At 40.7% G+C, this 26,388-nt stretch overlaps 1 protein-coding gene across 7 annotated transcripts in view; it reads left to right on the top strand.

The window, feature by feature from the left end:
* Nucleotides 1-26,388, top strand: part of RCBTB1 (RCC1 and BTB domain containing protein 1) — a 64,304-nt gene that overhangs the window by 11,157 nt on the left and 26,759 nt on the right. For 3 of the 7 annotated variants that reach the window (XM_058686047.1, XM_058686020.1, XM_058686058.1), the window contains exons 2-4: nt 17,017-17,092; nt 17,209-17,375; nt 17,968-18,118. In XM_058686047.1, coding sequence (XP_058542030.1) covers nt 17,250-17,375; nt 17,968-18,118 — 277 coding nt within the window. In that variant the 5' untranslated portion in view covers nt 17,017-17,092; nt 17,209-17,249. Of the gene's footprint in view, nt 1-13,774; nt 13,956-17,016; nt 17,093-17,205; nt 17,376-17,967; nt 18,119-26,388 lie in introns of those variants that run through there. The other 4 variants (XM_058686054.1, XM_058686028.1, XM_058686039.1 and 1 more) reach the window with 3 other exon arrangements.

Here is a 26,388-nt window from a genome sequence, read left to right as displayed (position 1 = left end):
TGGGCGCTGTTTTGCTGAGAAGAGACCTCCCCTCCGACTCTCCTCCCCATCCTCTTTCGGCCTTTCCCAAGATCTTAGCATCTTCTCCTTCATCTCCGGGGAGGGTGGTGGTATCACAGACCATATTCTCCACCGTCTCCCTTTCCCCCACAACACGGCCTTCCACAACGGGGCATTCGCTTAGGGACCTTTATCCAGGAGTGCGGCGAAATGAGTGAAATATTTCTCTTGTCCTGCCTTGGGTGCACTAACCGCTCTATTTTATGTGAGATGACCATCTAGGCACGCTCTGTTCCGCTCCCGTAAGTGGCTTTTTGTGTATGTTTGTTTGCATGCGAGACCTTCCGAAGCCCTCTTTGCAGCTGGGAATTGCAGTTTTTAAAGCAATATTGTAATGTTGCTTTAAAAAAAAAAAAAAAAACAGGTTCAGAGTCTTATTTGACTTTGGCCTATTTATTTTTGGGGGAGGAGGATTATAGTTCTTGGAGGCAAAAATTGTGAGTTTCTAATACTGTTGTGCATTGTGGGATAGTAACATCAAAACACCAAGGTATATATCATGCAAAAAAGAATGGAAAAATGAGCTAACCCTGAGGGAGGTTTATAGTGTGTTTTAAACTTTAGAAATATCTATTTGAAGTGACCACTGGGTGAATTTCTCCGCTTCGAAGTGCTTTCAGGGTTGAGTAGGTAACTGTATGTTTTCATTCTATTAATCCGTGGCATGGATATCTTTTATACCATTGTGTGAATCCCGTCTATTTATTAAGTACTTATAGACAGGTCCCATTTCTTCTTCACTCTAGAAGAAGAAGGGTATTAATCATTAACGAGATTTCTTCCACAGTGATTTTTATGTGTGTGACCCAAATGATAAAGTTCTGGGAACTTCAGAAAGCAAATGGCTTTAAAAAGCTATCAAGTTTGCAGCTTAAAAAAAAAAAAATCTTAAAAAATTTTAAAGTAAAGAGTGCTTATATGTTGCAGCAAGAGCTTGGCTTCATCTTAATAATCAGCAGCTCAGGGGCACCTGGTTGGCTGGGTCCGTTAGGCTTCCGACTTCAGCTCAGGTCATGATCTCATGATTTGTGGGTTCGAGCCTGGTGTCGGGCTCTGTGCTGACAGCTCAGAGCCTGGAGCCTGTTTCCGGTTCTGTTTTCCTCTCTCTCTGCCCTTCCCCAGCTCTCTCTCTATCACTCTCTCTGTCACTCTCTCTCTCACTCTCTCTCTCAAAAATGAATAAATGTTAAAAAAAAATTTAATCAGCTCAAGCTGGGAAGTCTGAGACCATGTCCTCTTTTATCTGAAAGTCAGAGTGGGGAAGATGAAACTGAAGGGAAGTCAAAGACCATCATCATCATCATCATCATCATCATCCTGTTTTTCTATGTACTGCATTAAATAGTCAAACATGGCAAACAACGTTTGGGCCCTAATGGAGTCTAGAGTCCAGGCAGGTCCTTACTACACATTTTAAAAATATTCTGTGGTTTAAAAAAAAAAACAACTAAAAATGTTATATATTGTATACATGTTGAGCAGTGAACAGGAGGCATATGATGAATGTTGTTTGACTTTAACCAGAATAGATGTCACAGAAGAGGTCAGTTAATCAAGTCGGTTATCTAAATCAATTACGTGTTTGACCTACAACATTTTAAAATTAAAAAAAATTTTTTTTTAATATTTCCAAGTATATTAAGTCACAATATAGACTTTTTAGATTTTGAAAGGAAACAGAGAATTTAGAAACTAAAGCAAAAAGAAGAATGTACATCACCTGTAATTATACCATCTAAAGATAACAGTTAATATTTTTGGGCATATATCCTTTTTACTGTATGAGTTTATGGGGTTGCTGTGTTCAGATAGTGAGATTTCAGGTTGTAAGGGATACTGTGATATCCAAATCTACTTCATACCTGAGTCTAGGAGAGCCAGTAGCAAAAGTTTCAGTATTAAAGAACTTAGTCAGGGGCGCCTGGGTGGCTCAGTCGGTTAAGCGGCCGACTTCAGCTCAGGTCACGATCTCGCGGTCTGTGAGTTCGAGCCCCGCGTCGGGCTCTGGGCTGATGGCTCAGAGCCTGGAGCCTGCTTCCAATTCTGTGTCTCCCTCTCTCTCTCTGCCCCTCCCCCATTCATGCTCTGTCTCTCTCTGTCCCAAAAATAAATAAAATGTTAAAAAAAAATTTTTTTTTAATTAAAAAAAAAAGAACTTTGTCAAATCTATTTGATTTTGAGTTTAGATAGATTTGGATAGCAAGAGTTCAAATAGCTAGGGATACCTTTATTTTTTTTAGTATTAGATTTTACTAAATGATATCATACTCATGCATACCTAATAAATTGTAAGGCATGAAAGGACTTCAGGAGATAATGAATTTCATTTGGGAAAGAAAGACTGTACTCCGAGCATTCCTGAAAGATGGTGTCTATCCTCCTCACAACCCCAGAAACGAAGATTCCATGGCTTTCCTGAGACTAGCATTCTATGGGGGCAAAAGCGTATGTTTGCAGAGATGTTCTTTTCAATACTTATACAAGTGTTTTAGTTTTGGAGATAGTCTGACCCCCTTCTGTTGCTTCAGTCATGAACTCAAATTGTGTAGTGGAAACATCTAGTAATATTGTTTACAGCTGTGGTGGTAGAGTGTTTTCAGCCATTACTGCCAGCAGTTCCTCCCATCCCTAGGCTTGACTGCTGCACCTCCCATTAAGAGATGGAGTCTGTGTCTGCTCCATTTGAATCTAGGAGAGACCACCTGCAGTGGCTCAGCTGTGTGAGTGAGGCCTGTGTCAGCCTTAGTTAAGTTCCCAGTGCCCATGGCCTCATGAGCAACCTCAGCCGAGTTACTCAAAACACAGAATTGAGAGAAATAGCAAGTTGCTCTTGCTTTAAGCCACTGAGTTTGGGGATGGTATGTTACTCAGCAAAAGATGATTGAAGCAGCAGCATAGCACCCTTGGTGTAAAACTAGTTCACTTATAAGTCAGTCCCAGGATGTGATCCCTGAGCGAAAATTGTGGTCAGCGTGCCTTAGTGATAAATCTCTAAATTAAGTCTTTACTTCATGTTTACATAAGGATATACTTATCAAATTAGTTTAACCGAATACTGTGGCTATATCTTGTGCTCTGCAAGCCAACTGGGTAAGTCAAAAATCATTTTGTGTAATTGCTTATTATCATTTTTTTAATGTTTATTTTTTATTTTTGAGAGAGGGCGTGCTAGCGGGGGAGGGCTGGATAGAGAGGGGGGTACAGAGGATCTGAAGCGGGCTCTGTGCTGACAGCAGTGAGCCCGATGCGGGGCTTCAACTCCTGAACCCTGAAATGATGACCTGAGCCGAAGTCAGACACTTAGTCGGCTGAGCCATCCAGGCGCCCCTGGTTATTATCCTTCTTAAGTTAACATGTTTTAAAGGAATTATCCATTATTGAGATGATGGGTGTGTGGTGTTTTCTTACAGTTTGTCATTTGATGAATTTAGTACCATGATTGTAGTTGTGAGTACTTACAGTACACATGCAAGGTCTGCAGTGAACTCATGTATGAGAGGTGCTTTGTTCTCAAGGAGGGTGAATCTTAGGCAAACTGTTGTTTCAAATGTGGATATTACCGGACTTTCAACAGATAATGTATTGTTCAGGGGCACTTCTCTCATCGTGTTTAAATGAGCAACTGCCCATTCCAATTCTGGTTAGATCAGTTTAAGAAAAAGACCCACTTCACTGGAGAAGAAAAACTTGGAGGAGATCAGAGGGGTACTTGTACAGACTTCTGGTTTCTAGCTTCCACTGGGCTCATATCACCTTTATTGGTTTCTCTGTCAGTACTCTTCCTGCTTTAGATGTTAGACCTTTTCCATTTTTTTCCCTCCACTCCACGTTCTATTGCTACCTTTCCTCTTACTCTCAACAGAAAGCCTTCTCTCTTTCTTCACAGGGAGAAATAGATGACTTCAGAAGAGAATGACCCAAAATGCAAATCAAACCCACAATGAGATATTACCTCACATGCACTAGGATGTCTATAATAAGAAAGACCATAGTAAGTGTTGGCAAGGATATGGGGCAGTTGGAACCCTCATAAGTTGCTGGTAGAAATGAAAAATGCAGAGAGAGGGGGAGAGAAAGGGAAGAGAAAGAAATTGTTTCCAACTTCTGGTGCCTCAACCATGAAATTCACTTCCATCTGTATCCATCCTTCTTCTCTTTTGTTTTCACAGAAGAAGCTCCCCCTTTCTATAGCTTCTCTTGCACCTCTGCCTCAGATTCCACTTCCTGTTACTTATTTAGTGCTTATGTCCTGCCCTTATCTTTCTCTCTTACTGGGTCCTTCCTGTGAACATTTAAACATTTTAAGTTTCTTGGGGCACCTGGCTCGCTCCGTTGGGAGAGCATGTGACTCTTGATCTCAGGGTTGTGAGTTTGAGCCCAACATTTGGTATAGAGATTACTTAAAATCTTAAAAACAAATTAATAAGTAAACCTTTTTAAGGCTCTAATATGTTTAAAATAAAAAGGTGACCCAAAATACATCCTTCACTTTCAGCCAATTTTACGTTTACTCCTAGCTAATTTTCTTTTCCTTCACAGTCAGACTTCATGAGCAAGTTGTTTATAGTCATTGTTTTCACTTCTTCACCTTTCACATGCTCCTCAGCCCGCTGCAGTCTGGTCTTGTCCACCCACAGCTTCACCGAAATTCATCTCATGAAGGTCATCAATAATTCTTGCCAAATCCAGTGGGCATTTCTTAGTCCTTACCTTGTTTTGGTCTCAACAGCATTAGACCTTGACCTGCCTCCTTTGTGTGATGCTCATGTCCCTAGGCTTCCATGACTCTATTCTCCTGGTTTGCTTCCTACTCTGCCTGTTCCTTCACAGTCTCCTCCGCAGGGGTGTTCCTTGTCTCTCTGCTGTCCGACTTTCTTAGAGTTCTTTCCGACATCCTCTTCTCTTCTTACTCCACACACTTTTCCCTGGGTGATCTCATGCCAGATTTCCACATCTTCAATCCAGATCTCTTTCTTGATCTTCAGATTTACAAATCTATCTATTGGACATATCCACTTTGATATCCCACAGGTGGCTAAACTTAAAATGTCCAGGGTGGAATTCGTCATCGACCCTGAAATTTGCTGTGTTCTGGGTCCTAGTGAGTGACACCAGCGTTCACTCAGTTACTTAAGCTGAGCAGCTGGGTGTAATCCTTCGCTCTCCCTTTTCCCTTATCCAGCTCCTCTTCTTCCATTCAGTCAGTTGCAGAATCCTCTTGAGTTTGTCTCCTGTCCAGGTTTCTCCATTTCCACTTCCTTGGTACAGGCTTCTTTTCTTTCTTTCCTGGCTTGCTGTAGCCACCTTAGGCTCCCTCTGAGTTTTCTTCATCAGCATCTGGTCCATACGTTCAGCCAAAGTAATCTTTAACGGACGTACATCTGATCATACCACTTCCCTGCTTAAGGTCTTTCAGTGATTGAATGTTGTTCATAGGATAAAGGCTAAGCTTTTTGGCTACAGCCATGCTAAATTTCTTTCAGTTCTTCCACCTGGCATATACATTCACTGTTCCGGGTGCCTGTCTTCTCACAGGTAGTTGACGCTTCCCAATTCTGGTGTTTCCGTGGCATTCACAACTATCCACGAGAGCAATGGCCACTCTGGTGTACATCTGTTTATGTGCCCAGACCTCTCTGACCCCATGTAAGTTCTGCCAGGGTCAGGGAAGGGTGTCGTGGTGTTGGCTTTGTGTCCTTTTTACTTGGAGGACATTCAGTAAACTTTCATTGAAGGACTACAGTACGGTTCTGCCTGTCCATTGCTGGAATTTTAGTTTGGCACTAGGCCATTGCAGGGTATGGTTGATACTACTCCTATGGCAGAGGATAGTAGGTAAAATCACATTAGAGCTATTCACGTGGGACGGGTTATGATACCGTAAATAGATTTGAGCTTAGGTCCCTGTATTCCAGCTTTGAACACATTAGAAAAATAAAGTATAACTGTGTTCTATCCATTTCTTTAGGCTTTTGGCCTATCTGTATTTATGTAATTTATTTTACAAAACCTTGAATGTTTGGGGAAACAAAGAACAAAACTATAGAAATTACTGCAAATCATGGAAGTTTTTTGTTTTAAAAATGAAAGTATCTCATGGAAGCAATACTTGTATAAGATTACAGTCAGCTTCACAACCCTGGATATCTTTTTTTTTTTTTTTCCTGCTAATACTATTGCCACTGGGGTTGTTTGCTTTTAACCTGAGCACATGGCTTCATTGGAATTATTTCTTCATTTACAATGAGCTGTCAGATTCCCTATGTCCTAGAATTGCCTAAAGTTTCTGTGCAATGAAATGAAAGTGGGCTTTTGGATGATGAGGATAAAGAATTGCTTCCAGAAGCCGTAATTGCAAATTGTGTTTCAAGTAAAGTAACTTCCTGGCAGTTGGGAAATGATGTATGTCTTCTCCAGTGAGTAACACATTTGAACAAAAGTGATGAGACCAGAGGGTGGTCACTGTGTTAGCAAATTCTAAAACAGTCTGTTTTTATTTTTATTTATTTTTAAATGTTTGTTTCTGAGAGAGAAGGAGAGTGTGAGGAGGAGGGAGAGAGGGAGAGAGAACACCAAACTGGCAGGGCAGAGCCCAATGTGGGGCTCGATCTCACAAGCAGTGAGATCATGACCTGAGCTGAACTCAACAGTTGGACCCTTGACCACCTGAGCCACCCTGGTGCCCCAACAGCAGTCTGTTTTTAAATAAAGGTAGGAGGATGACCTTGTCACCTGTTCATACGCATCTTCATGAAGGACGCCATAAACTCTTTTGGAGAATGCCTCATTTTCAAAGCCCCTCTATCTTTGTGGATTTTGTCAGGTGTTCAGGGCATTCTCTTGCATTCTTGTAATAAGATAAGCTTGCAGAAAAGAGAAGTGGATGACAGCTGTCCTAGCAGCTGGAGCACTAAGAGCATCATGTGTCTGAGCAGATCTCCAGAACTTTGTTTCTTTGCAGTACTTATACCACAGAATGGGTGCAGTAGTTAAAAGTGGTTTTTTTGTTTTATTTATTTATTTGTTTGTTTTGAGAGAGAGTTCAGGGAAGGGTCAGAGAGAGGGAGAAAGAGAATCCGAAGCAGGCTCTGCTCTGTGAGTGTAGAGCCTGACATGGGGCTTGATCCCATGAACTGTTAGATCATGACCTGAGCTGAAATCAAGAGTCAGATGCTCAACCAACTGAGCCACTCAGGTGCCCCTAAAGTCTAATCTTTAAAAAAAAATTTTTTTAATGTTTATTTATTTTTGAGAGAGAGAGTGAGTGGGGGAGGGGCAGAAAGCGAGGGAGACACAGAATCTGAAGCAGGCTCCAGGCTCTGAGCTAACAGCACAGAGCCCAATGCGGCACTCGAACTCACAGACCATGAGATCAGGACCTGAGCCGAAGTGGACACTTAACCGACTGAGCCACCCAGACGCCCCCTAAGTGTAATCTTACTTATAAAATTTTGAGGGTGAGTCTGTCTTAGAGTAGAGGCTCGTCTGGACCTGGGAAATACATTTGGTGTCTAAGTCCTAGTTGTAGCATCTGCTCAGTCTCAAAAAGCCCATCAGAATAAGTATGGAAGTGGGGCCGCCTGGGTAGCCCCTTCTGTTGAGTGTCCGACTCTTGATTTCGGTTCACGTCATGATCCCAGGGTCGTGGGATTGAGCTCCACATTGGGGTCTGTGCTGAGTGTGGAGCCTGCTTAAGATTCTGTCTTTCTTTCCTCCTCTGCCCTTCTCCCCCGCTTGTGCGCACACACTGTCTCTCTTAAATGAACAAAAAATAAGTATGGAAGAAATTGATGAGAGTAATATTTGGCTCTTCTGTAACTTGAAAGGTCTTTTTGAATTTCTTTTGCTGTAGTATAGATGTATGACATGACAAGTTGTAAAGTTGCACCCCGGAAGTTTACCTAAGACTTTAGAGCTTATCTTTGGAAGGCTTACTAGCATTGTAATATAATACTCAAAAACAGAGAAAGATGGCTACACACTTAAGTCTTTTGTGCTCAGACAGGAACTTCCATTGGTAAAAAAGGAAGAAAGCTATAAAAAACCCTCATTCCTGCAGGAAACTGGGTAATCTTCACTGAGGAAATGCTTACATTTTATCATCTGCTAGAACACTAAGAATTTGGTTTCTGGGATTTCATGTAGCAGTTTTCTGGGATATGTAATTTTCATATAGTTGTAACCTTTGTGCACATATTTTTTTCCATATATACATTAACGTGTATCACATAGACTATAGATTTGTATGTTGTATTCCGTTGTTTGCTTAGTTACTCTACTTGTATTTGTATTCTAGGCTTCTACTTCTTAGGATTGGACTTTCTATTAGACCATAATCTCCTCAAAGGCAGGGACGTAAACGTATTGCTCTTGATGATTTCCCCCAGCCTTCTTGGTGTGTGGGGTCATTGTCAGAAGAAGTAATATATGCTATTACTTTGTTCACGTTGTCATACAGTAGTGCTTATTTTGCAAAGCATCTTAGACTTTATTAATGGCTCATTAGCTATAAATAAATTCCTATTATAAGGCAGCTTAGCAATTTAAACTGATAACAAATAACTGATAACAAATAAACCCATCGAGTTTATGAAAACAGAAAAACCCTATTAGAGATCTTCAGTGAACATGTCAGTGCTTTAATTGAAATAAATTTTTTTTGCAGTTAAATATTTTTTCATATTTGACATAGCTGTTTCAAATAGTCTACACCAGGCAGTATCTTGTAAAGAACGCAGAGCCCATTTTTAAACAGATTGATTCGCCATTCAGAGTCTTTTAGGTTTACTGTGAGAAAATCCGCTTCCACGGTAAAAGATCATACAGGCTCGCTCCCTGCCCTAAGAATGACACCAGAAGAAGAGAGAGAATCTTGGTGCCAACCAGTTCTGCAGGGCTGTTCACACTATTCAGACCTCTTTTCCTCAGCAAGCTTGTAGGTCAGCAGAAGACAGGTTCTGAGGTGTGCAGTCCCATTGGTTGTGTCCATCTCCTTTGTGCCAGCTACCTCTAGTTGGAACGAGGGTTGAGATCTGTGTGGAAGCCACATGCTTGTAAGTCATAACTCTTAATTTCTAGTGTTGTTTAATATTGAGAGCATTATGTTATCAAAAACAAAGTTTTCCTGTACTGTTTTCTCCATTTCCTGTTTTTTTGAATTCTGTAAATGTATTCAAATATATTTTTGCTATATCAGTAAAGCAAAACATTCCCCACCTTCCTTTAGCACTAGGGGAATGGAAAATAAATATGCTCTTAGAGGGATCAAAAGATTGGTCGCTACATTACTCCTTTAGTCTTCCAGTTCTAAATGTAGATTTCTAAAATTGGAAGATCTGTGTTTGTCCTCTTGACTAAATTTGCTTTCAGAGTGTAAAATAAAATAACCTTTTCCTCTCCATGCTCTAGCTCTCTGAGGGGCAGTGCTGGTTGCTAGGAAAAGCCATCCCAGGGAATGGGAATTGGATCTACACTACCAGTGGACGCAGAAAAAGTCTATGGGAATATAGGATATATTTTCAAGTGTCAAAGAAAATAGGGAGATCCAAGTGGGTTGGCATGTTATCCTCTCAGAACGTTACAACTCTTTTCCATCCTCTGCTTGCATTTCTCATTTCTGTTCTTCTACTCTTGCTTTATCTCCATAAAACAACAAAAAATTATTGATTCACCTATTAATGCACAGTGAGTGATAACTGAGGCTGAGCATATCAATGCTTTTTACAAGAAAGTACTTCCTAAATAATGGGCAGAAAAAATGTTGCAAAAAGAAAAAAAGATTATTTTATTGAAGTTCTTCAGAGGTTATTAATATAATTGACTAATTACAACTCATTTTTATGATTAACAGTAAGTCATGGGAGGACTGGTCATCATAACAATTAGTTGGTTTAGTTTGAATTGGTGTATATGCTGGAAAGTCCTAAGAAGGCTATATATCTTTTAGAAGGGTTCACTCAGGATTTCTCTAATCTGAACTTGCCTTACCAAGCCAGATTTCATGAATTGTGATTGTACTTTTCCAAAAATAGTTTTTAGGACTGAACCACTTTTATATTTAATTAAAAAACTATATCTTTGAGTTTACTGTGGGTTTGTTGTAAACCCATGGTATCATAATTTGATTTTTTAAAAATGTAAAATATACATAAAATTTCTTATTTTACCCATTTCTAAATATACAGTTTAGTGACAAATATATTCATATTATTGTGCAGCTGTTACCACTGTCTCCATAGAACTTTTTCATCATCCCAAACCAGTACTCTGTATCCATTGAACAGTAACTCCCCATTATCTTCTCCCCCCGGGTCCCTGGCAGCTATTACTGTCCTTTCTGCCTCTAATGAATTTGATGAGGCTAGGTGCCTCGTGTAAGTGGAATCGTACAATTGTGTTCTCTTGTGTCTGGCTTGTTTCACTTAGCATGATGTCTTCAGTGTTCTTCCCTGTGATAGCATGTATCAGTCATTTCTTTTTAAGGCTAAATAATATTCCATTGTATGTAGATAACCACTTTTGTTTATCTGGGTATCTGTTGGTGGATATTTGGCTTTTCACCTTTTGGCTATTGTGAGTAATGTTGCTCTGAACAGCTATCTGTTCCAGGGCCCTGCTTTCAGTTCTTTTGTGTGTATACTAGAAGTGGAATTGCTAGACCACATGGTAATTCTGTCTAATTTTTGAGGAACTGACATAATGTTTTCTACATTGGCTGTAGCATTTTACATTCCCACTTTCTACATGTAATTTTATGTTAATAATTCATTTTACAGATTTGCCTGAATACTCTGCTGCCCTAGGTTGTAAACTTAAGGCAAGAATACTTATTTAAACTTTTAAAGGGGTAAATATAATTCAAATTTAGTTATTTGAATTATGAAATTATAGTTATAATTAGCATTACAATTATAAATGGTTTTTTTTTTTTGGTCACTAAATGTTTGTTATAGAAATTTGAAATATATTTGAACAAATATACAAAGAAAATGTCACCTCTAATCTCTCCAGAGAAATACATTTGGTGTGTATATATCCTTCTATCTGTATATATTACACTTTAAAAAATTGTAATCATATAGTACATATTGTTTTTTAACATAGCTAAGCTGTACAGGGTATGCTTGTTTTTTTGCAGGGTGTTGTGTTTGTTTTGTGTTTAACATGGGAATAAGCTCATAGTTTAGCTTTTTGTTAGCATATCCCTTGGGATGCTTCATTTAAGGAATGCCTAGTACTGTGGAGGGAAGGGCATTGGGTTGCCTTTCTTAAGACACTTATATCACTGTTGAATACTTACCAAAGTATGTGCCTATCCAGGGTGGCCTAGGTTGATTAGGCCTTTTGAAGATTCTTCCCTGTTAGCAGTACCTCCTTAGTACATTAATAGAATAACTCCACATATTACTGTTTGAAACATTTAAATTATTTTGCAACCTCCGGAGTGATGATTTAAATGAAATGTAATTGAACTATATTTATATTCCTTTAAAGTGAAATCCATACAATTAGAACCAATATGTTAATACTACTTCATGTTTAGGCAAATTTAGTAGATGTTATAAGACATCAGAGCTGTCATAATACTACCCTCCTTGTGACAGATCCTTATATTTGTTTTCTTTTTTTAATGTTTGTTTATTTTTGAGAGAGAGAGAGGTGAAAGAGAGCATGCGTGAGGAGGGGTAGAGAGAGAGGGAGACAGAAGATCTAAAACGGGCTCTGCACTGAAAGCAGAGAGCCTGACCTGACCCTACAAATCTCGAGATCATGAACTGAGCCAAAGTCAGACACTTAACCAACTGAGCCACCCAGGTGCCCCAGATCCTTATATTTCTGAGTCGTTGATAGCCACAGGGTTCATACGTCTGATATAGTTTTCATAACAGATTAAATGTTAATTAATTTCTAGTGATTCCACCTGCTTTAGCTTTTTGGATTAATATACTATATTAATACACACTGTAATTTTGTGGTAGAGGGTCAAACATGAAGTTGATAGAATGATCCTTAGTATGATTTTCTTAATATTAGCAAAGGTGCCACTATCCCCAGGAAAATAGAGAAATTAAACCTCTCACCACAGTAATCTAATTGGAATGATAATGATGGTAATTTTGAGTCAATTAGAAAATGTTGGTGGTATTTGCATTCGCATTAAACTGCCTTAGTAAAAGATATACCACGTGCCCAAGTTCAGGACTGATCTGTACAGCACATAGCACATCCTGAGTTTTAATACCTCCATAAAACCTCTTGGAGAACCTTGTCTGAATTCTGAGGATACCCTGTTCCTGTTATCAGCTGCACAGATTGAGCACTAATGAAGACGTGCTTTGTCCCTTAGCAGTCTGTAGCCCAAGGAGGCACCTTGTGCTCATCCACTCTTGTGAACTCCTTGAGGACAGAGGAGCATTTGGTCTCCAGGGCCTGCCTCCTAGTGGTTTTGGAAGAAGAAAGGAATGAGTGACATTCACAAGGTTTAACCAGGCAAATCTAGATAGATGCATATTGGTGACACATTTTTGGGGGGAGGGATGGGGGGAGTACTTTTTGTATTTGAAGCATTTTAAAAAGCAGATGCTGGTATACATTATTAGACAAAATAAAGTCAGAAGGAAGTAATGTTGAAGAAGTTGAGACACTGAAGGGGCAGAACTGATGTTCTCTGATGTAAGAAGTATCAGAGGGGTGGGGGTTGAGTCCTGACTATGTCACTTACTGCTCTGTGACCTTGGGAAGTCATTTCACCTCCAAGCCTCATTCCTCATCTGCTAGGAATGGATTCTGACCTTTCTTCCTTCCAAGACTATGGTGGAGATTAAATGAAACAGTGTATGGGGTGCCTGCCTAGGTGGCTCAGTCAGTTAAACGTCCGACTTTGGCCCAAGTCATGATCTCACAGTTTGTGAGTTCGAGCCCTGCATCAGGCTCTGTGCTGACAGCTTGGAACCTGGAGCCTGCTTTGGATTCTATGTCCTCGTCTCTCTCTGCCCCTCCCCTGCTTGTACTCACTCACTCTCACTCTCTCTCTCTCTCTCTCTCTCTCTAAAATAAACATAAAATTTTTTTTAAGGAAATAGTGTATGTGAAGCTGCCTAGCATAGTGTCTCTGAAGTTCTTGGTCACTGTTCGTTTCTTCCTTCCTGGTCTTTATTTACTTCACTGGATTGTGTTGCTAGGAGTACTTACTTGCTTGGGCAGCATTACTGCACATGTTCTCATGCGTTCAGAAATCCCCTGTAGCTTGCTCACTACATCTTGAACATCACATTATTGAATTTTATGGGACAGATTTTTAAGAAACCCAGGCTCAGAAAGGTAGGTGGCATGTCACACTGATTGATTAAAAGCCAACCTGGGAATAAAACACATGCCTCAGGATTCTCAGTGCTTTCCACCATGCCAAGGCTATTGGTGATGCTTTCTGCTTTCGTGATGGGTGTGGACGTGTATATGACCTGGTTTTATATTAACTTCTAAATTACAAGTCTTTGGGAAGATATCTTGTAAAGTAAAGACTCACGTAATTTAGCGGTGGGTAAATTCCGTTCATATAATAAGCCATCATTATGAAAGGTGATTTTTGAGTAGATTACCATACCCTTGGGGCAGAGTTGCCTGTGACTGATTAATGACTTCAGAATAATTGTACGGTTGTCAGGAAATTACAGAAGGTTTTTTTTTTTAATGTTTATTTTTGAGAAGGAGAGACACAGAGCGCAAGTGGAGGGCAGAGAGAGGGAGACAGAATCCGAAGCAGGCTCTGAGCTGTCAGCACAGAACCCAGTGTGGGGCTTGAATCCATGAACTGCGAGATCATGACCTGAGCTGAAGTCAGACGCTTAACCGACTGACCTACCCAGGCACCCCAGGAAATTGTAGAAGTTTGAATGGTACTATCCTTCCGTGTTGTAATTTTAAATGTGGTGAATCACATTTTTTGGCAAATTTAATTCCCCTCTCCCCTTTTCTCTATTTAAAATTCTATATTCCATACAATATTAAATTTTGAGAACTAGCTAGGAAATTTCATATTCTAGGATTTTCATATTCTAGGAAAATTAAAGTTCTGGATTTTGGGGGGGCATTTATCTATCTGCTTATAGACATTTGCACTGTTTCATTTCTGGTGACTCCTTTCCCTGTCTGCTTTGTAAGAGGCACAAGGCAGGCCATTTGGGCATGGCAGGGCATTTAAAACCATCATCCCCAGGGCACCTGGCCTGGTGGCCAGGTTGAGCATCCAACATCACTTAGGTCCATGATCTTGTGGGGTTGGGGGTGGGGAGGGGTTCGTAAGTTTGAGCCCTGCATAGTGCTTGCTGCTCTCAGCCTGATCAGGGCAGAGCTTGCTTCGGATCCTCTGTCCCCTTCTCTCACAGCCCTTCCCTGGCTTGTGCTCATTCTCTCTCTCTCTCTCTTTCTCAAAACAAAACGATCCTCTTGCCATACAAAGAACACAAAAATCAGGAACAAAGCAAAGAACAATAGTCCAGTAGAAAAAATAGGGACTTTATGTAAAAGGATGACGCATGGGCTCTGAACCATGAGGTGAACAGTTCATGTGCAAATTCCGGATTGTATTGGCTTCAGGCCCTGACTCAGCTACTTACTGGGTTGGGCAAAATCTTAAAATCTCTATGCTTCCATTTCCTTGTCTGTAAAGTGAGGATTATATGAATTAATACATGTAAAATATTAAGAACAGTACTTGGCATGTAGTGCTCAAGAAATGTCAGTTATTATTATTGCTGTTATTGTGATTATTTTTTTTTTAAATGATGCCCAGCCTCACTCATCATAAGAGAGAATCAAGTTTAAAGAAAACTTAGACACCATGATAATACGCTGTGTGGTAAGGATGTGGGTAACCAGGTGCTGCCATACATTGTGGGTTATTTCAGTAGAGGACAATTTGAAATAGCTGTTAAAGGTAAAATAGCAATTAGATGTTGACCCAGCAGTTCCGTTTTTAGGAGTTTTTCTTATAGATGTGTGTATTAAAAAAAAAGACATGTATTAAAAAATAGTATGTGTAGACAATAATTGCAGTATTGTTTATGTTAGGAAAAGACTAGCAGTGACTTAAATAGTCTCTGAGTAGAAGCAGGTAAATTGTTAACTTGATATAATGGAATATCATATAGTACCATTGAAAAGAAATAAAATGTCTACATATGCTCATATCGAATGGTTTCCAAGATGTACTGTTAAGAAGGGAAAAAAAGAGTTCTACACATACATACATATAATGATTTTGTAAGCATACACTATCCCTAGAAGGAATTAGAAACAACTGTTAACAGTAGGGCCTAACTCTTAGGGCCTTTGAGGAGGGGGGTCAGAGAGGGATGATAGGGAAACTTACTTTCCTTTACCTCTTGGTACCAGTTGAAACACATTTTTTCAACATGCTTATTAGTTTTTGTAAAAAAATTTATTTATTTATTTTGAGAGAGAGAGAGCTGGGGAGGGGCAGAGAGAGAGAGAGACAGAGAGAGAGAGAGAGAATCCCAAGCACGCTCCCAGCTATCAGTGTGGAGCCCAACACGGGGCTTGAACCCATGAACCATGAGATCATGATCCTAGCCAAAATCAAGAATCAGACGCTCAACCAACTGAGTCACCAAGGCACCCCTATGTATTTGTTTTTTGCCCTTCCCCAAATCTTTTACCTGTTCCCACCAGCATGTGCATGCTCACACACATGCGCACACACACACACTTTTCAGAACATTCAAATGTTCCAGGAGTCTGGCTCTGTAATGGTGGGGTTTGGCCTGTCCTGATCGTGTTTAATGCTTATTGAATATGTGTGTGTGACTCTTCGGGCTTAGCAGTTATCTGGTCCTTGTCATCCAAATTGGTGCTGATGTGAAAAATCTCCCTGGATGGTGGAAACTGAGGCCTTGGCTAAGTATACCTAAGCCCCATAGGCTCAGTCTCTAGGTGCTATCAGAGGTGCTAGAGCCTGGAACGCCTTGGTCTTGAGCCTGGTTCTCTTGGCTATTTTTAGAGGTCTGAGAAGAGAGTGAATAGGAAGGAACTTCAAGAGTTCTGTACCTCATTAGGAAACCCTGGTTGTATTTATAAACTGTTTGGTTCTATTTCAGTTTCCAGAGGTGAGAGCCAGAATGGAAACTCACTTGGCATGGTAGGGTTTTGTGACTGTGCCCCTCCCTGGAATTTCTAGAAGTACTTTTTAACCCTAGAAGAAATTGGGGCCATGACCAGGATTCTTTGTGTAAAACTCCTTAAACAGGTCAAGTTTAGAATTTTATGGAAACATACGTAATATATGTCTACTTTTTATAGGATACTATTTAAGCTAATTGCTACTTGCATGAAGGCTATAGTCATTAGTTCGAACATGAAGATTAGGGTGAATTGTCTTCCCTTGTTCATATAATAACTTTTTTTAATGTGAAATACAATCTGTAATTATGTAGAAAATGTAATCATAGAAATTAGGATCAGAATATAATACTTATGTTTCATTCAGTATATCTTAGTCTAGTGCTTCTTAATATTTTTGCCACTCTAGACTTAGTGAGGGATGCCCCATTCCCATCATTAAACAGTGGCTTTGTGTGGCAGTGATTTTCTACAAGAGATGGGGGTCTTTGAGTGTAATTTGGGGGTGGTGGTGGGAGAGTGGGGAGGTAGAGGTAACGATTCTGATTTGTAGAACATTCACGGGTGCACACACACACACTTTCCCTCTCCCTCTCTCTCAGGCAAGAATTCACCGTCTTAGACAAACTAGTATTGTAACTTTCATCTCATTCTAAGGAAAAAAATCCTGATGAGAGACTCTGGTTCTATCCAGTTAGCATGGTTTCTCTCCATTATCTGCTATCTGGTTGCAAATAAGCATGTATGTAACAGATAAGCACCGACTTTAAGTGGGCAAGACAAACAACTGGTTCTAGCAAGTTGTACCTGTCATTGCAGGGAAGGGCCCAGGTTTGACCGTGGAGGAAGGATTGGACAGGTTGCCGGGGAAAGTGAGTGATCCATTCAACCAGAGGTAACAGTTTCTTTTGGAATTAGCTTTTATTTCCTTTTATTAACAGTGTCTTTTTTTTTTTTTTTTAAGTTAGCATAGTGGTTGATTTTCCCTTGGTATTCTTTTTGTTGTAGCAGAGATGTCAGCTTATTTATAGGAATTACTTGAAGTCAGAGTCATGGTGGATGTAGGAAAGTGGCCAATCTTCACTCTGCTCTCACCTCAAGAAATTGCATCTATTCGGAAAGCATGTGTCTTTGGCACCTCAGCCAATGAAGCACTGTACGTTACTGACAATGATGAGGTAAGAATCTCTCAAAACCCAGAGTGTAATTTTAGGGGGTGAGCTTTAAAATGTGCAGTTTGAAGACCAAGAAAAGGTTGTGGCCAGTTGATCTTTCCAAAATGCAAGCTTACTCATATCAGTCTCTGTTTTGAAATATTTTCAGTGGAAGATCCATAGACACATTCATTTCACTTTCCCTGGTATGTTTTTTGGTTCTTTATTCCCTTAGCCCTTACCTTTCCCACCAGTCTTTCTCCTACCAGTATCCTAGATGTATCCAGCAAGGCCCCCCTCCTTGTCTTCTGAAAAGGTTGTGGATAAAAGAACCTGAAATTCTAGAAGACCGTGTCTTTGATATAATTTCTCTCTTCTTGAAGTTTCTTGATTTCATACCCCTCAACCCTGTACTAGTCTGAATTTCATAGTACAGCCAAACATTCTGCAACTGAAGTAATGTCAGCACAGGTTGAATTTTTCTTCATCTGATCAGTCTCTTCCTACCTACTGAGCTGTCACACTGAACTTGAGTGTGTCTTATTTTCAGGGTGGAGAGGGGAGCCTTTGTGTAACTTTAGTCCAAGTGATTCAGACAAAACTATTTGTTTTCTAGGTCTTTGTATTTGGACTGAACTATAGTAACTGTCTAGGAACTGGAGATAACCAGAGTACGCTTGTACCCAAAAAGCTGGAAGCCTTATGTGGAAAGAAGATTAAAAGCCTTAGTTATGGGAGTGGACCACATGTTCTTCTCAGCACTGAAGGTAAAGAGGGAATAAAGTCAGCTTTTCAGTTTGTGAGAAATCAAATATTGATTCTAAGCTAAGGGGAGATGGGGCCGTATGAAATAATCTTGAATGGTTTATTTCTTAATTTCTGAGAACTGTACCAAACTGGTAAAAGTTAAACATTTCAGTCTAACTCTGGAACAGAGTACGGCTTGCAAATTAGGCAAATGTTAGAATACTTACGTGAAGTTGTGGAAGATTAGATACAGCAAATGAAGTGGGCCTTCAGCCTAGTTTTTCACTGGTTTTATATTAGCAAGGGCAACTTTCAGGTTTTTCTTGGTACATTTTTATAAACACAACATACTGCTGATTTCCCTTTCAGTGTGTAGTTTCTGAATCTCAAATTTAAGAAATCTTAGTTTATTCCCTGACATTCATGTGTGTGCCATATGGAAAGAATGTAGGCTAGATTCTTTTCCTTTTACTCTCTGCTTCCCCAAGATTAAGACTATACATTTCTTCTTTGGTAATTTATCCCCACTGTGGGCAACCAAAACTCTCTGAAAATAGGTTATTATATATAACCTATATCTTTCCTTTGAATTTTAAGCACATTAACTCTTGTGGTCTCTCTAGCAGAGGCCCTCTGCTTTTTGTGGGGAAGTTTTCTGTTTGTTTCTCTGCCGGTCTCCAGACTGAGGAATCACAGCTTTCACAGCTTCCTCGGGTGTTGCCAGAGGTCTTAGTATTGAGCTTTTTAATTACCTCTAACTCCTATCTGAATGCACTCCAAGTTGTCTGGATCTGTCTCAAGCTGTGAGATCCAGATCTGAGAGTGATTGTCTAGTGAGAATATAACTGGTATTGAGCATAATGAGGTGATGATCTCACTTCCGAGTTGTGTAACCGTGCTTTCTGGCATCACACTGGCTCTTTCAAGCAGTTACTACTTTGCCGACTGGTTCTGCTTGTCATCTGTTATGACCTAATGATTTGATTTTTTTCCTAACAAATATCAATCTTAACTAGTCATTGATTTCTGACTGTAAAAAACTGGGGCAGTTTTTTAGAGCAAACACACTAAAACATATGCATTTAAATTCTTGGTTTTCTACAAAGTGGTGACCTTAGGAAATTACAACTCTTGGAATTATTTTCAGAGTCAGAGCATACATACAGAATTAACCATCTTGAGTGTTACAATAAAGATAAGCATAAATAAACATAAAACATAAAAATATAAATATAATAACTGATTTTCTTGTGGGAATACTTTTCTTTTTTGTTAATTTTGATATGCCACTTATATATTTTAAACATGCTCTACATTCAGATGTATATATAGTACATATATTGTGCATGTTATATAATCAAATAGTTTTAATTTGACTATATAGTCAAATAGTTTTAAAACAAGTGAACGCTTTAAACCATCAAATATTTTATGGCTTTTAGTAAAACGCAGAAGGACCTCTGCCTCACCCCTCTTCAGCGTAGAAACTGTTCTTCAGAAGGAACCACTTTTAACTCCTTCAGATGTTTAATCTCGTATTTTTAACATGCTTACAACTGTTCTTTCTGAATTTTCAATTTTAGATATTATCCTTCCACTTTTTATAATGGCAGATAGCAGTTAGCTTTATTTCCCCTTCCTTCCTTCCCCTGATCCTTTCAATATAGTGATATCACCATTTTAGTTAAATCGATATTTACATTAGTAGGACTCTGTAAGTGTGGTTTATAGCTGAGCCATCGCCTTTCTGTACCACTGTTTGTTTTCCTGAGGTTCATTCACCCATTTTTCTAAAGGTCTGTCATTATGCGCAAACTGGTCTATACAGCAGTGTTGTGTCTCAGCACATCTGAGCTCATCCAGATATTTCTGGAGCCCTCCGTCCCCGTGTTCCAGCCTGCCACACGGCTGTCAGCCTAGAACTTCATTCACCATCATCGTGGAGGTCCCTTCACCTTTGTCCTTTCTGGATGCCCTATTTCTTGTGTCCTGTGTCTTCCTCCTGGGATTATACCTTTATTTGAGTGAAACACTTTCTCTAGTAGCTTCCCAAGGAAGAGGGTGTGAGAGAAATCTTTGAGACGCTCCTAAAATGTCTTTATTTTACTCACGCAGATTGCCCATTGGTTTGGCTGGGCTTAAAATTCCTGATTGAAAATCCTATTTCCTCAGAATTTTGAAATTATTGTGCCTCTTGAGTTTCAGGTTTCTTTTGAGATTCTGATGCCATTCTGACTTTAGCTGGGGTTGTTTATTTTTTGTTTTTTAAATTTTTTTTAATGTTTTTATTTATTTTTGAGACAGAGACAGAGCATGAGCAGGGGAGGGGCAGAGAGAGGGGGAGACACAGAATCTGAAACAGGCTTCAGGCTCTGAGCTGTCAGCACAGAGCCCGATGCGGGGCTCAAACTCATGGACTGTGAGATCATGACCTGAGCTGAAGTCGGGTGCTTCACCTACTGAGCCACCCAGACGCCCCCACTTTAGCTGTTTTTGCATATGACTGTTTTTTCCTCTTTGGAAGCTTTAGAGGTCTTTTCTTTGTTCCCAGTTTTCTGAAAAAATCATGGTTATGTATTCATGTAGATGATTTTTAATTTATTGATCATTCTGTTGACTTTCAGTCTGGAAATTCCTTCATTTCTATAGAATATTTTCTTGTCATATTTCATGGGTAATTCCCCTTCTTTGTTTTCTCTGTTGTCTTCTTGGAATTTTTCTTAGAAGGAAGTTAGAGGATTCTGCACTGACCCTCTTAACTTTCTTATATTTTTGCTCTAATCTACTTTTTGGGAAATTTCTTCAGCTTTATCTTACACCTCTTCTCTCACATTTTTCACATTTCTGCTATTACATTCCCCCATTCTCTTTCTTGTTCTCTGAATGTGCCTTTCTAGAGCTTCCTGTCCTGCTTCATGGCCTCACTATATTCTCTGAGCTGGTATAGGTTACTTTCAAGTCATCCTCTGCTCTCTGATTTCTTTTTTCCTCCCAGATTGCTTCTTTCTCTTTTGTTTTGGTCTCTGACATTTCTTGTTAGAGGCTTTCTTTATGGGGCACTCAGTCAAGTGTCCAACTTGGGCTCAGGTCATGATCTCACGATTCGTGGGTTCTATCCCCACATTGGGCTCTGTGCTGACAGCTCAGAGCCTGGAGCCTGCTTCACATTCTGTCTGTCTGTCTGTCTGTCTCTCTCTCTCTCTCTCTCTCTCTCTCTGCCCCTTTCCCACTTGCACTCTCTCTCTCTTTCTCTCAAAAGTAAATAAACATTAAAAAAAAAAAAAAAAGCAAAAATTTGTGATCCTTGGCTGGCTATCCAGATGGGACATAGGCCCTGATCTACATGCTGGGAATACTGGATTCATGGGTGCGGCTTGTCAAGCACTGAGCTTCACTTTAGGGAGATAATAACTGCTGCATTAGGGATGCTTCCAGTGTCACTCCCAATGTCAGTATATGAGCTTCCGTAGGGTGGAATCTTCCAGATTCCGGACCTGGATATGGGTTTTTTTTTGCCAGCTTTCCATTAGCAGAGGAAGGGCAAGGATGTATCTCACTGTTCAGTACTGGACTTCCGCTTCTGCTTTCCTCACTACAGTGCCTCACAGCTGTCTTCAGGGCCTCTTTAGATTATTCTCCTATCTCATTTTTGTGTGTGTGTGTGTGTGTGTGTTATGTGGGAGAAGGGAGGGAAGGAGGTTTGGGCAGAGGGAGAAGTTGGGCTGTAGTGCAGTTACAGTAAGAAATTCACAGCTAGTAAGTGCTGTAGGCCTCTTGTCTTATACAAGCTTCCTGACCCCACAGGAAGAGGATGAGGATTTGGGGTCTGACTGCTTCTGTTCTTAGTTACACTGGCCCTTAAATCATTTCCTATGTTGCCTGCTTTCTCAAGTCCCTGGGCCTTCCCGAGATTCCAGGGCTGTGATTGGCTTCTTCTTTTGCAGATGTACGTGTCACCTTATCTGGTTGGCTGTGTTACCACACCCACCTGCTTCCTATCTTCCAAAGTTTTGTTGACCTCTCTCCAGTTGTATTTTCTTCTTTATTCTCTCTCTTTTTTTAATTTTAATGTTTTATTTATTCTTGAGAGAGAGAGAGCATGAGTGAGGCAGGGGCAGAGAGAGAGAGAGACACAGAATCTGAAGCAGGCTCCAGGCTCCGAGCTGTCAGCATAGAGCCTGACGCGGGGCTCAAACTCACAAGCAGTGTGAGATCATGACCTGAGCTGAAGTCGGATGCTTAACTGACTGAGCCACCCAGGCACCCCCCTTCTTTATTGTTCTTTTTGTCCTCAACTGTTTATGCCTTTTTTTTTTTCCCCTTCATTATCATTTCAGTAGGATTTGGGGACAGAATAAATTCAATTCTCCATGCTTTACTGACTTGTGAGCTATTTCTAAAAGACATTTTAGGAATGTTTTGATCAATACTATATTATTACATTGAAAATCTAGGATGTGAGAGCAATCTGGCTGTGACGTCTGTCACTGCATTGATTGCCAGAGTTGATACGGCTGATCTGGCTGGGTAGGCGGGCGTCCCCTTTTTCCCTTACCTGCTCCATGTGTGTGTCCCTCCCAAAGCTGGCACTTGGTGGAAGAGGACGACCCTCCCCGATGGAGGAGGTCCTTTCTTCAGTCAAGGGTATACAGGTAGCTGTGCTCCCCTGCTAGAGCCTCCAGACAAGCTCTCAAGGTCCATTTGTAGGAGAACGTAGGGTAGTCAGGCTTCCAAGACTCCATACATACCCAGATGAGGCGCTGCATGCGGCACCTTTAAAAAATAAAATCTACTCCCATCTGGTGACTACTCTGAAGATCTATATTCACTTAGTATTATTGCTTTACATACAGACCTAGGGCTTGGGGATTTCTTTTTTGTCTTCTAAAGTAAGTTAAATTAGGTTACCTATAAAATTAGTTGTTTGTGATCACTTCTCCAATCCGTGTCCGGTCTCTGAAGGCCAGCTGCGTTCTCTTGAAGGCCAGAACCTCATGGGGTGCTTCTCTGTGCTCTCCCTTTCCCATGCTCTCCCCACTCCCCACTCTCCCTTCTAGCCTGGTATGATTTCACTCTCGTTGTTTGGTCATTTTGTTCACCTCTTGAACCTCAAGTGATCCTGAAGCTTCATCCCTTGTTTGCCAGAGACGGTATGGCAAGAGTAGGGCTGGGCAAAGTGGGTGCTGGTGCCCAGTTGAATGGGGTTGCTTTGAAAGCTTCCCCGGGAAATTGGAACTAAGAGCCATCTCAAGAAGCTCACTTTTCCTATGCTTTATCAAGTGAAAAGGGAAGAAATATCTTCATATACTATTTTAAAATAGTAAAATAATACATTAAAGAGAAGGTGATTGCCAGGTGCAAATCTGGAGAGGACTGATGGCTGAGAACAAGCAGCTGGCAGCAGTCCCAGCATCTGGGGAATAAGGTCCTTGATCCTGAGGCTCATCTGGGTGACCCTGCACAACGTTCACTCATTCTCTCCCATGCAGTGTTCAGATCCGTGGCTTCCTGTATGTTTGGGGTGTAGCTCCTCCAGGATTCTAGTGGGCCTCTTTTCCTAGGAGAGACTTCCTGGAAGACTGTTAGTGGGATGAATTACAGCCTCTGTGCTGCATGCAGCTGGTCTCATGGCCACAACTAATACTCATTGCCTCCCTCCTCCAGCACTCCTTTTAGAATCTCTTCACATTTGGCTAGCATGTGGCTCAGGGGGCTAACCTGATTGTGTGATCCAGACTCTCATCCTTGAGGGCTACAGGCCCTTAACCATGCTGTACTCTGGCCATGGCTGCTGTACATTTCTGTTTACCAGTACTGTTGGGCAAATGTGCACCAAAAGCACCGAGTTTCACCTCCTTGCCAAGCATTCCTCTCTTGCCTCCATTATATAATAGCAGTTCTACCTCTTTCTGCCCACTAGGTCAGACAGTTGCCCCTGTCAGGAGGGGACTCCTCTTTTTTCCTGTTCGTTCTTTGACTGGAGGAAAGAACAGTCAGGCCCCTACAGAGGGCCTATGGCAGCCGTAACTTAAAGTTCAGTGGGATTCCTGCTGTGTTCCTAGTGGAAGTGTTTCTGCTTAGGAAACCGGGACTTCAAAACCTATAGAACCTACAATTGCAGGGGCAGGAAGCTCAGATTCCCCAAGTTGGTCGCTGGGAATGTTGGTCAGTAGGGTCACTCATATAATCCACTTTGGTTCCTGGATGCAGGTATTCCACCTGTTAGGGACACAGCACCACATAGTGGTCACTGAGTTAGAATCTGTGCCTGGAGCTTAGCATCCCATCCTCACACCATCTCATCTCCAGGCTGATGCATCAGCTGTGCCTTCAGCCAGCTTGTCATTGTTGTGTCAAGCTGGCATCTTTTAGATGTTGCAGTGTATGGCATAGGACCAGGAGCCCCGTGGCCATGTGAGCACTGCTACATCTCTTTTGCTATAAAGTGGATCCCTTGGTCTGAGGAGATATTTTGTGTAATCAAATACTCTGTGGATTAAATACCTCCTATTGTTGTGCTAGCTGAGGCCTTGTGGGCAGGAAACGTGTACCCCGGTTATATGTTGATTTCTGTTAATGTGAACAGCTGCTCTTTCCAGGATGAAACGGTCTGTCGGAGTCACCTTGATACCAAATACCTAGTTAGTTTCTGTAAAAAGGCGATGCTATTTCAGGGACTCTGCATTGGTTTTTTTTAATGGCACAGCAGGCATTTGGCGATGGTAGTAGCCGGGTTGAGTAGGAGTCCCTTCTTCTGAATTTGCATTTTCTTCCTAGGAGTGAAGTTGAGTGTCTTTTCATGTGGTTGAGTCATTCACATTTTTTTCCATTGTGCACCATCATCAATTCATATTTCTAGCAGGTTCTTGGTCTTTTTCTTTTGTACTTTTAAAAGCTCTTTTTGTAATAGAGATCTTGTCTCTTAGTAATATAAAGTAGAAATATTTCTCCTAATATTTAATTTTTTTCTTTGCCCATGTTTTTTCCATGTAAAATTTAGAAAATATGTAGCTAGATTTATCACTCCTTTTGTTGCTTCTGATTTTGAATCATAGGAAAGTTTTCCCTATGCCCAGGTTATGGAGGAATTGACTAATTTTTTTCCTCCTAATTCTTATATGGTTTTATTTTCCACATTTAATTTTTTTTAATGTTTATTTTATTATTATTATTTTTTAATGTTTATTTATTTTTGAGACAGAGAAAGACAGAGCATGAACAGGGGAGGGTCAGAGAGAGGGAGACACAGAATCTGAAGCAGGCTCCAGGCTCGGAGCTGTCAGCACAGAGCCCGACGCGGGGCTCAAACCCACGGACCGGGAGATCATGACCCAGCTGAAGTCAGATGCTTAACCGACTGAGCTACCCAGGCGCCCCTAATGTTTATTTAATTTTGACAGACAGAGAGAGAGAGAGAGAGCGCGAGAGAGCACGCGAGTGGGGGAGGGGCAGAGAGAGAGGGAGACAAAGAATCAGAAGCAGGCTCCAGGCTCTGAGCAAGCTGTCAGCACAGAGCCCCACGCGGGGCTTGAACCCACAGACTGGGAGATCATGACCTGAGCCGAAGTCGGACGTTCAACCGACTGAGCCACCCAGGCGCCCCTATTTTCCACATTTAAATTTTTGACTCATTAGGAAGTTACTATGTGATGAATGAATCTAATTTTTCAATCTGACAGAAGTATCTCAACCCAATTTGTAAAAAGTCCTTTCTCCCGCAAATGACATAGCTTTTTTTTTTTTTTTAACTTTATTTTTTAAAATTTACATCCAAATTAGTATATAGTGAAGCAATGATTTTGGGAGTAGATTCCTTCATTCCCCTTACCCATTTAGCCCATCCCCCCTCCCACAACCCCTCCAGCAACCATCAGTTTGTTCTCCATATTTAGGAGTCTCTTGTTTTGTCCCCCTCCCTGTTTTTATATTATTTTTGTTTCCTTTCCCTTATGTTGATCTCTTTTGTCTCTTAAAGTCCTCATATGAGTGAAGTCATATGATTTTTGTCTTTGACTGACTAATTTCACTTAGCATAATACCCTCCAGTTCTATCCATGTAGTTGCAAATGGCAAGATTTCATTCTTTTTGATTGCTGAGTAATACTCCATTGTGTATATATATATACCATATCTTCTTTATCCATTCATCCATCGATGGACATTTGGGCTCTTTCCTTACTTTGGCTATTATTGATAGTGCTGCTATAAATGTGGGGTGCATGTGTCCCTTCGAAACAGCACACCTGTATCCCTTGGATGAATGCCTAGTAGTGCAATTGCTGGGTCGTAG

Source organism: Neofelis nebulosa, chromosome 1 (assembly GCF_028018385.1).
Source record: "Neofelis nebulosa isolate mNeoNeb1 chromosome 1, mNeoNeb1.pri, whole genome shotgun sequence".
Lineage (NCBI taxonomy): Eukaryota > Metazoa > Chordata > Mammalia > Carnivora > Felidae > Neofelis > Neofelis nebulosa.
Note: the sequence above shows the minus strand (reverse complement) of the source record. Positions and strands in the feature narration are given on the sequence as shown.